The following is a 10,708-nucleotide window of genomic DNA, read 5'->3' as shown; positions in this document are numbered from 1 at the left end:
TTAACTGCTAGATTAAAAAATCTTCTGAAGATTCTCAGGATCATTGCCTTGCCCATCTTCTACGTATAACTGTATGGCTTGACTTATTCATGTTTCCTAGCTCTTCTCCTTTCCCTCTCTTGGTTATGTGCCTATGTTTATGGCAGCACAATTTGTGATAGCCAAATCTTGGAAACAACCAAGATGCCCATCACCTGAGGAATGGTTGAAAAAGATGTGGTATTTCTACACAGTGGAGTATTATTCAGCTATTAAGAATGATAAACTGCAAGCCTTTATATTGAAGTAGATACCACTTGAACATATACTCATAAGTGAAATAAACCAGACACATATGTGTAAATATCGTATAGTCTCCCTTGTATAGGAACTCAAAAGAAGGAATACAAATAGGAAGGTATAATACAAGTAAAAGGAAAGCAGGATCTCAAGGACTAACTTCCCATTCTTTCTTAATCCGTGTATCTGTCTTTCCTTTATTCCACTCACATGTCTATTTATCTCCTTTGCTTCCTTCCATCCATCTATCCAATCTATCCATCTACTAATCCCTGCTTCCAGACTTTTTCCTTCTTTTTTCTTCCATCCTTCATCTACCTACCTTGTTGCTCCTTGCACACTAATCCATCCTATCATTCTTCAACTTCTTTCCTTTTCTTTCCTTTATTTCATCCACCCAACATACTTTAACTTTTCTTCAATTTATCAAATCTTTGCTTAAAACTACTGAATATAATATTGTCTTACAAGGTGCCGTAGGAGAGACGGAGTAAAGAATAAATGCCCCCCTATCTCCAGTTTACACTTTAGACTTTCAGTAAACAAGATTCACACAAGGGAAATAAATGCATAAAGATTGGCTGTGGTGGGCACTGCAGAGACAGTGTCTTGGGGACACAATGACTTGAGTCTTCTTTTAGGGGGTGAAATGTCTTCAGATAGGAGGAGATGGCATTAGATATGAGAGATAGAAATGAGCTAGAGCAAAGAGGTGCAAGAAGACTGGGAACAATTTGATTTGGGTAGAACACATAGATGAAATATTTATAGAAGTGAAAGTTGTAACCATAAAGTACAGGCTAAGGAGTGTAGTGCTCATTATGGGATCAATAGAGTACCAGAGAAGGTTGAAAGAGTGAGACATCATCACAATCTGACTTGTGGGTAGGTATGTGAGGGAGGGGTGCATATCAGGGATTGGAGACTGTCTGGAGGCCTGTGGCCTGAGCAGTGGGAGAAGGGCTGCACACAGCTGGTGGGCTTTACTGGAGGAGCTCCAGCCTGTCTGTCCTAGCTGCAAATGCTATACATAAGCAGGCTTTCTAGGAGAAGGAACAGGACAGCAGAATTGGTCCCGAAGAGCCTAGCCCTCAGCCAACCAAGTGGCACTTGCTGGTACCTTGAGTCTTGTGCAGATGAAGCCCCATTACAGCTCTTGGTCCTCACAGAATTACCCACCCATCCAGAAGATGGGTATTGTGTGCTTGCTAAAGTGCTGGCACACATCCCACCTAACACCCAGAATAAGCTGAGCCTGAATTCAGCCCACTGTCCGTGGGGCAGCTCCAGCATTTGGCCACAGCCCCATCAGGTGCAAGCCTGCATCAAGTATCTCCCTAGCCCCTCCAAAGTTCCTAGAAGAGGTGACCATTTTTCCACATCAGTTTGTGTCTTTTGCAGTCCTTGGGCCATCACTTAAATAAAAACAGATGCACAGGGGCTATAGCTCAACCATTACCTCTCAGCTACCACAGCCAGATCTCAGGGACCATTTACTGAGAACTGCAGAGCTGCAAGAACCATGGACTGACTTCTTGTGGTCTGACTTCCTCATTTCACAAAGGGAAAAATTATCTTAGGGGCACAGGTCACAAAATGAAAATCAGGGGGAACCGCGACCCCACCCTGAACAGGATTCTTTCCAGCCCACTTTTCTGAGCAAATACAATTAACAATAACTTTATGTCTTTCAAAATAGACTTTCAGCATAGGCTGTATATGGAGACATTATCTCTCCAAATCTCTGAAAGTCAGTCAAGATTTCAAGGTTGTTAGAACCATCTGGTGCCACTAGGCCACTAGAGCAGAAAGAAACTTTTCCACCTACATCTATAAGGGTGGTAATGTAGGAAAATGAACCCCCCCCCAGAGGCTTAAGTAAGTGATTAATAAAATTTTCCCTACAAGAGAAGGGGCTAAACTCTTTCCAACCTCTGCTGGAGTTTAGAATAAGATGGGATCCAGGAAATGGCTCAGAGCAGGGGCAGAATACTGGGGAGAGATCTTTTGCCTCCTTCCACCAGGCTGCCTTTCTGGACCTTGAGGTGATGCTTTTGCTTTCTACCCGCACTCAGATCTCACTGATCAGCCTTGTAGCGAAGATCCTGAAGTATTCTGATGTGGAATCCATCAAAGCCCTCCGGACGCTCCGTGCCCTGCGACCCCTGAGGGCTCTGTCTCGATTTGAAGGCATGCGGGTAAGCTCTCACTCAAAACACATTCAATCTGCAACATTTGGTAACCCTTTATTTCCTTCTAACTACTAACCCCAAGCTCCATGCCTACCTTCCAAAAGTCAGCTGTCTGTCTTTCCTTCTGCTCAGGTTTTGGTGCTGCTGCATATCCTAACTGTCCCAGTGCTCCTACAAGTGCCTGTGTGAGAGCCTTCCCTTACGTCTTCCCATAAATAGCATACCCATGAGGACTCAGACAACTCTCTCCTCATGAAATGATCCTGGTTCAAGATTCCACAGCACCTGTGACCTGTCTCCCAACTCTGCCTCTTAATCTTGCCAGGATCCCCAAAACATCCAGAGTTCTCCATCTTTCCGTGACAAATTAGTCTTTTCTCTAATACTCCATTCAAATGTAGTGACATCTCCATATCAACACCTCTGCCACCACTCTGCGAGCATCCCCTCTCCCTACCAATGGCCCTGTGGAATTTTCCCTTCCAGCTACATCTTTTCTTATCCACTATCTGCCTCCACCTTGTTCTTCCTCCAATGTTGGCTCAAAACAGTCACAGCTTTGAAAACTAAAGTAGAGTTTTACATCTAACTTGCACCATAGAAATACCTTGAAATTTATTTTATTTTGTATTCAGGTTCTTGCTTGCTGATTTACAAATGAGTACATCTACAAATATGGATTGAGGTCTCACCGATTATTGACCAAAGCTTTGCTGACACTGTATTTTGTAAAACATAAAATTAAATGGAATAAAGTACAAGTGTGATACACACACTCACACCCTAAGTGAACACATGTGCTTGTAAGACTACCCATCTTCTCCTTTCTAATGAGAGACAATGACACCTGCCCCACTGGGTTATAGGGCAAAGGTCGAACCCCATCTCCAGGCACCTGGTGTCTCTGAGTCTGAGTTATTGCTAACACTCTTCCTTTGCTGATTCAAGGGCCCCTGGCTCCTGAAGCAGCCCATGTGAGCACAACAGGAAACAGGATCCAACAGGGCAGAGGGGCACTGTGGGGCTCCAGGTCCTTTTCTGTTTCTCACAAGGTGGTGGTTAATGCCCTGGTGGGAGCCATCCCATCCATCGTGAATGTCCTGCTCGTCTGCCTCATCTTCTGGCTCATCTTCAGCATCATGGGCGTGAACCTCTTCGCAGGGAAGTTCTGGAGGTGCATCAACCAGACAGAGGGAGATTTTGCTCTTGTGAAATGGCCCACTGTGAATAACATGTCTGACTGTGAGAATCAAAACTCTACCGGCCAACTCTTCTGGGTCAATGTGAAAGTCAATTTTGATAATGTTATTATGGGTTACCTTGCACTTCTTCAGGTGGTAAGTCAACCGTGAGACCGATCCGTTCCCTTCCTTTGGTCAGTAGGTGGATAGTCTGGGGTCTTCCAGGAGATGCTGCAGCTGCTATGAGGGAATAACACTCAACAAACTACGCTGATACACTCAGACTACATCACTAGACTAGACAGCCTTACTAATGGGTATGCTTTTACAGTGGCACAATTACTCAAGTCTGGGCTAACAGTGGAGCCTGCCAGGGAACTATCCCAAGTGATAACTTAGAGCACACCATCCATATAAAACAGACATGGCATAGCTACCTACTCCATGTTCTCCTTTACATCATCTCCGAGATGGTGGTGAGCTATGTCTAATTAAGTTGATTGTAATGAAAGAATGTTGGTGAAAATGACCATCAAACTCATTCACACTTTCTATACATTCACCTATCTTGTACCTTCATCCCATTTGCTCAGTCCTCAATTCATGTGAGTGTTGATAAAACTACTTACACATCTGTAATGCTATTACCCATGAGTTCCTGCATCCCACAATTTCTTCACACATTCAACCAACAAATAATCCCTGTGTAGCTCTGTTATGCCAGCCATTTACTAAGTTCTGGGAGATACAGTTGGACCTGGTTCCAAGCACTAAGTCTCTGGGAGGAAAACAGACAAATACATAAATCAAAACAGCCGGGGAGATGGCTCAGTAGAGTAAGTGTTTCCCTGGCAAGCACAAGGGTCTGAGTTCAATCCCCGGTTCCACCAAAAGAAAAAAAAAAAAAAAAAACTTAACTGGAGCTTTTTAGGATGCTGTGGTTTGATCCCCAGATCCTCAAGCCTTACTAGACCTGCCCTGAAGGCATCCTGAGCCAGTCAAAACAAAAAAACTCTTCATAAATCGAAACAACTCATCAATTGCCTATAAGAGGCTTAAGGATGTAGGACCTGAGACTTCTTTTGTGCCTTGCATTATGCTAAGTGACACATTCAGTCAAGATCTGAAGAATGCTAAGACCAGAGAAAGGAATGTGGAGGTTTTCTGCTTCCACCTTCCCTATCTTCCCAGCATATGTATCTCATTCTTAAATCACAGGCATGAGGTGGGAAAGTGGTTGAGGAAATGGCAGCCCTGAGATAAGAGGCCTTAGCCAAGGATGCACAGTAGCCTTGAAGCTGTTGGTGCTATAGCCAGCCACCTACACATTGAGCCCATGCCATATTCTGGGAATTTCCATGTCTTTAGTACCACGCTATTTTGAAATATCTATGTGTGGATTACTTTAAATCACCATGTGAGATTAGTTGGGTCACCCAGAGGACTCTGTCTCATTCCTGCCCAAGTCCTTTTCTCTTCAAGCCCCCTTAGCCAAACATCCTGCTCTCTCACCAGGCCACATAGCTTGAGAAAGGTCCATGGTTGATGGATAGGCAGACACTGAGTGACCTCTGCTCCTTGTTTCCAGGCGACCTTTAAAGGCTGGATGGATATTATGTATGCGGCCGTCGATTCCCGAGAAGTGAGTCTTGGCTCACTGTGCTACAGCTTTCCCCTCCTAGTTCCTTGCCCATCCCAGTCTGTATGTGTAATGAAATGGAGCTGGCTTGGGTGCCAGAAGAGGCGTCACACCCTCTGTCCCTGTGGCAGCATCCAGCTGGCTTCGAGAGGGGCATTCTCAGGCTTCTCAAGGCCTTCCGCTCACCACTGAGGAGAGCAGCAGATCATCTCCAATGGATGATGCTTGGGAAGCCACTTCCTGAACTAGCAGGACCTGTGTAATGAAAGCCAGATTGGGGAGGTGCTGGTGGGACCCTTTCTTGCCACTGCATATGCTTGTGAGGCCCTGACCTATGTCCCCTCAGCCCAGCTTCACTCCCAGCCTGCATGTCTAGGTCTCTGAGGACTTCATTTAAGCCTTTGGCCTCAGCAGGTTCCCTGCAGGACAGGGGATTTGATGTCCCTAGGGCCAACCTTCTCTGGTAAGTTCTGGAAGTTTGTAGATGAATATTTCAACTTCCTTGTTCCTAGTGTCTTCAGGTGTGGTCTACACAGTCCTCAAAGCTCAAACAGGATCGACAACCCCACTCCCTTTGTCCACAACAGTGGCCTGCTTGACAGCCTCCCCTCCTTGCCTTGCTCTTCTTTGGGCTTGTTCTCCCTCACTCCCTTAATCCTAATTCCTGGGATAGAGAGCCTGCACTCAGAGTTGGCTTTTAGTGTGAAACTAAGTACTCCCTTGCTCCCTCCCAAACCCCACCTTGTCTGTTACAGGTCAACAATCAGCCCAAGTGGGAGGACAATGTGTACATGTACTTGTACTTTGTCATCTTCATCATTTTTGGTGGCTTCTTCACACTGAACCTCTTTGTTGGGGTCATAATTGACAACTTCAATCAACAGAAAAAAAAGATAAGTGGGGCTTGGTGTTTCTGCTCTAACAATGAATCTGATCCTTCCTGTCTTTTGGCCAGCCCTGGCCTCCTGGCTAAAGCTAACCCTACTCAGAGCCCTTTCAACCTGACCAGACTTTCATTTTGGCCTTGAACCCCAACCTGACTTTTTTCTCAAGGTTGTAATCTCAGCCCTTTGGCCCCCCAAGCTGCTGCTGCTGCTACTGCTGCTGCTGGAGGAGGAGCTGCACATCAGCAAGGTGCCCCATTCCTGTGTCCCCACCCTGATTCCCATCTTCCTTCCAAGCTGATCTTGGCCTGCCTAGCTGGACCCAAGTGCCTCAAATGACCACTTGAGAAATATCAACAGGGAAAGAAAGGGGTCTAGCACTTGCTGTTCTGTTTGGAGCTCTCAGGCCCAAAGGACACTGAAGGAAGGGAAGAGACAAGGATGGTGGCAAAATCTCAACCTTGTTGGACATGGGAAGGAAGGTTCTTGCCTTCTTGGATGATGGCTCAGTTAATAGGAACCTGATCCCAGACAACTTCTCATATTTATCATACAATACAATCAATGTGAAGACATTAAAGGCATAAAACACATTCATGTTATCCTTCTATTTGGAATACTTCATACCTCTGAGATTAGTAGGGTACCATTTTAGATCCCTGTAAACTGGGGCCCAGGGAGAACAGGGCCCTGTGTCAGAGTCACACGGCACACACAGCCTTTGCACACACAGCCTGGGTTTGCCTTCCTGACTCAATCACCAGCCAGATGGATGATGCTGATGATGTTTCAGACCTTCCTGGGTCTGTGTTCTCATCTATTTAATGAGGTCAATACCACCTATTCTCAGAGGACAGTGAGAAGTAAGTAAACCCCTCCACACATCAGGAGCACCTCACTGAGGGCTGAACACACAGTGTGCACTAGATTCTAAATCTACTATTAAACTAACAATATATGTTCAACAGAGCAGGCATCCCACTTATAGAAAATCCTCAGATAGGGTCCTGTGGCTTCAAAGAAGGTAGAAGAAGTCCATGGGAAACCTGGAGGGGCTCAGAAAAACATTAACCACTGTCACGATACCCAGTGACTTTGAGATCACTCAAGCAATCCTTTCTCCTATTTACAGATAAGGAAACTGAGGCCCTAGAAACACAGCTGGCCATGTTGTGTGATAGAGTGAGATAAGCCAGTAATCACACTGGATAATAAACTGCATCCACTGACTCCTTGCCCAGATTTCTTAGTGAGGCCCTAGCTAGCACTCACCTACTCACTGCCACTGGCCCTGCCAGGCTCCTTCAAGATGTCCCTCCCCAAAAGCCCTTTGTGTCCACAGATTTTCTGATATTTCTCCTACCTGACAAATATACTGTTTCCCTTATGTTTGCAGTAACTGATTTAGACAAGCATGCTATTGAAATGGGCCGTTAAGAAAAAAAAAGAAAGAAAGAAATGGGCCTTCAGATTATATCAGAGAGTGAAAAATATGGGTTTAGATGAAGGAAGTCCAAAGAGGTCTATAGAAAACCAACACACTCCATCTCAAAGCAGAAAGACATCTTTAATAGCATAATATATGGCAGGGCAGCAGCAAGGGCAGTGCAACTGGAAGGCCTCAAGTGAACCGACCAAAGGTCTTGAAAGACCAGTGACCCAAGAACAAGGCACTGACTGTCCTCAGCTGCTGCTCCTCCAGAAAAACCTAAGGCCTGCATCCCAGAGTCTTTGCCCTAGAGGCCCTGAGGGAAGCCCCTTGAGCTCAAGCGAGTCTGTGACTCTAGAAGTCCACAAGCTTGACAGGAGTGAGCAGGCTGTGTTTAAGGCTCAGAGCCAAACAGGCATAGATCTTCTCCATGAGTCCTGTCCCCAAGCCCCACCCTCTGTTCAGGCAGCATCTCCAGGTTCCTGGAGAACAGAAACTAGCTTTGCTTCAGAGACCTAAGCAGGGCATACAGCATGGGCTCTTTTCCAGTAATGTGCCATGGATTGTGGCACCCAGGCAAGGTACTTCTTGATCCTCAGCCTTCTGCAGAGGACAGGAGATACAGATGGTTCTTCCCATGCAGGAAGCTTTGATCTGGGTAGCCCTGGGAGCCCTGTAATTTAATAACATATGGCCTTCTCCTGCACTTAGGTGGCCAGGACATCTTTATGACAGAGGAGCAGAAGAAGTACTACAATGCCATGAAGAAGCTGGGCTCCAAGAAGCCCCAGAAGCCCATCCCACGGCCCCTGGTGAGTTCCCCTCTAGCAGAGCATGTTTGGGTAGACAGCCTATGCCTGTGCTGGGTGGAGGCCTGGCCGGTATTGTCCATGGAGGAGGGGACCTGGGTTGAGTTTGGAGATGAGTATGATGAGGGTTCCCAGACCCAAGCAATGAAAAATTCAAAGGAAGTAGCCCTCACCCTCTGGAGTGAAAACACCTCCTACAGATGCCTCCAATAAGACTGTGTGAGGAAATTCTGGCCCCCTTCCCCCTTCAAAATGATCTTAGGTTCAAGCACATTTTGGGAACAGATCAGGTTCGATAATACGGGTGCGCAGCGATGAGATGTTTGTGTGGTTATGCATTATCTGCCACAGACCTCCAGGCCAGCACTACTTTTTACCTCTGCACACAGTAGACTAGAGAGGAGAAGGCCAAAGCCACCCCCCTGGGATCCAAGCTGCACTCATGGTCACAGTCCAGTGGCCAACAGGAGCCCTGCTGAAGCTTACAGATTGGCCAAAGTTAGAGTCAGGCTCCAATTTGATTCCTTGTTTAATAAAGATCTCAGGAGACATGCCCTTTCATTCCCCAATTAAGTGCAGCTCCCAAATTCTACAGGACACCTCTCCAATTCCACTCAGTCCTTGGCTTGGAGGTAGGAACATCAAACCTCTGGGCAGTAGCACATTGGAACACTAGCACCTGTGCACACAGCCACACCTTATCTCTGGGAGAGCCTGAGTTCTAAATGTTCATCCATAGCCAAGGCAAGGATTCCACAAAACTGAGAGATGTTTTTCCTATAACATCCCCAGCTTTGGAAATCACTAAAAGCAGGTTTCACCTACTCCATTTATAGGAAAATAGTAGGCTGTAGAATATCACTTCATCAATCACCCACTTCATTATCTCTAAGAGCAGTGAGGGCTACAAACATGTATTTCCAACCCCAAAAGCTGCTCCACTTGCTATAGTCAGAGCATCCAGGGTAAAGCGGATGCTTACTGATGCTGTCACCTGCTCTGTTGAATTGGAGGGAATCCATGTGACTATGAATGGGCTCTATTTTTTTTCACCATTTTCAGTGATGAAATAGAATGGATTGGTGGCTCAGCAAATCTCTTCCCACCCAGGGAAAGATGTGAGCCAGCAGCCCTGCATGGAGCCAGGTGCACTTGGGTCTGATTCTCTGCTTTAACCCAGCAGGGCAGCAACCCACCCCCAGCATGAGCAGAAGGCAGGGATCAGCTTTATCACAGCACTTCCCTATCCTCCTGCTTATAGCGGCCCCTGGAAGCTCCTTGGTGGGACTATGCCACGCTGTTCTCCTCATGGCCACTTAGAACCCTGCATACAGTACATATTCAGGGCCAGCCTATTGTATAGAATTAAGTGCAATCAAACCTGGTAGGGTGGCTATAGAATTTTGAAGTGTGGTTAATTCAGAGCTGCCCATTCCATCTTCCATTTATCCACCAATTGATTGAGCATCTATTTTATAACAGACACTAAGCAATGAACAGTGAACAAAATGAACAAAGTCCATGCCCTCAGAGAGATGATAAGCCCTTTGCCAAGGCAAGTAATTAGCAAAAAATATGTACATGTTCATTCACAGATTGGAGAGATTGCCAAAGAGCAAGATTGGTGTGAAAGGAAAAGCGTGTCTAGGGCTGAGCCTTAGAGAGCTCTGTCTAAAAGTCAGATGAAGGAGACTACAACAGAGCAACATAAAAGGCAAGAAAAGAATCAGCAAAGTATGACATGATGGAAACCAAGAAAAAATAATTTCAAATTAAGTGTCCTTGAATTTAACATTATGGAGGTCACTAATGATCTTAGTGAGAACCATTTCAATGGCAGGATAAAAACCTCTGCTGGCATAAGGACTGAATGGGAGATTATAGTTGTACATAAATAACTCTTCTTTAAAAATTAGCCACAAAAGCAAGGAGAGACCTAGAGTGGTAGCTGAAAGGAGATGCAAGGCCTAGGAAGATGCTGTAACTTAGGAAAATCCATGTCACTAGATATTTCCCTAAAGAATTTAGAGATGAGTCATTCATATGGACACTAAAGATGCTTAGGATAATAGCCTGAAGTGGACAAGGCTGGCCATAAGCCCGCTTCATCAGGAACGAAGCAGAGGGACCAAGAGGGTAGTAAGTGGCACTAACAAGGAGGTGAGAACACACTAGTGACAGGATACAAGCTTTATGGGGAAAAAGGATTTTATAAGACACAGAGGAGCAAAGTTGTAGTATTGTACTTAATTTTATACTCACCAAAATAATTTATTTTTTTTATTTTTTTAAATT

At 45.5% G+C, this 10,708-nt stretch overlaps 1 protein-coding gene across 1 annotated transcript in view; it reads left to right on the top strand.

Moving 5' to 3' along the window:
* The window catches only part of Scn10a (sodium voltage-gated channel alpha subunit 10), a 90,210-nt gene that overhangs the window by 74,272 nt on the left and 5,230 nt on the right, over positions 1 to 10,708 (top strand). The window contains exons 21-25 of the mRNA XM_004642215.1: positions 2,355 to 2,477; positions 3,524 to 3,808; positions 5,241 to 5,294; positions 6,047 to 6,188; positions 8,316 to 8,416. Of these exons, the coding sequence (XP_004642272.1) occupies positions 2,355 to 2,477; positions 3,524 to 3,808; positions 5,241 to 5,294; positions 6,047 to 6,188; positions 8,316 to 8,416 (705 nt within the window). The remainder of the gene's footprint in view (positions 1 to 2,354; positions 2,478 to 3,523; positions 3,809 to 5,240; positions 5,295 to 6,046; positions 6,189 to 8,315; positions 8,417 to 10,708) is intronic.

Source organism: Octodon degus, unplaced genomic scaffold (genome assembly GCF_000260255.1).
Source record: "Octodon degus isolate 3935 unplaced genomic scaffold, OctDeg1.0 scaffold00147, whole genome shotgun sequence".
NCBI classification, from domain to species: Eukaryota; Metazoa; Chordata; class Mammalia; order Rodentia; family Octodontidae; genus Octodon; species Octodon degus.
This window is presented reverse-complemented; position numbering and strand designations above follow the sequence as displayed.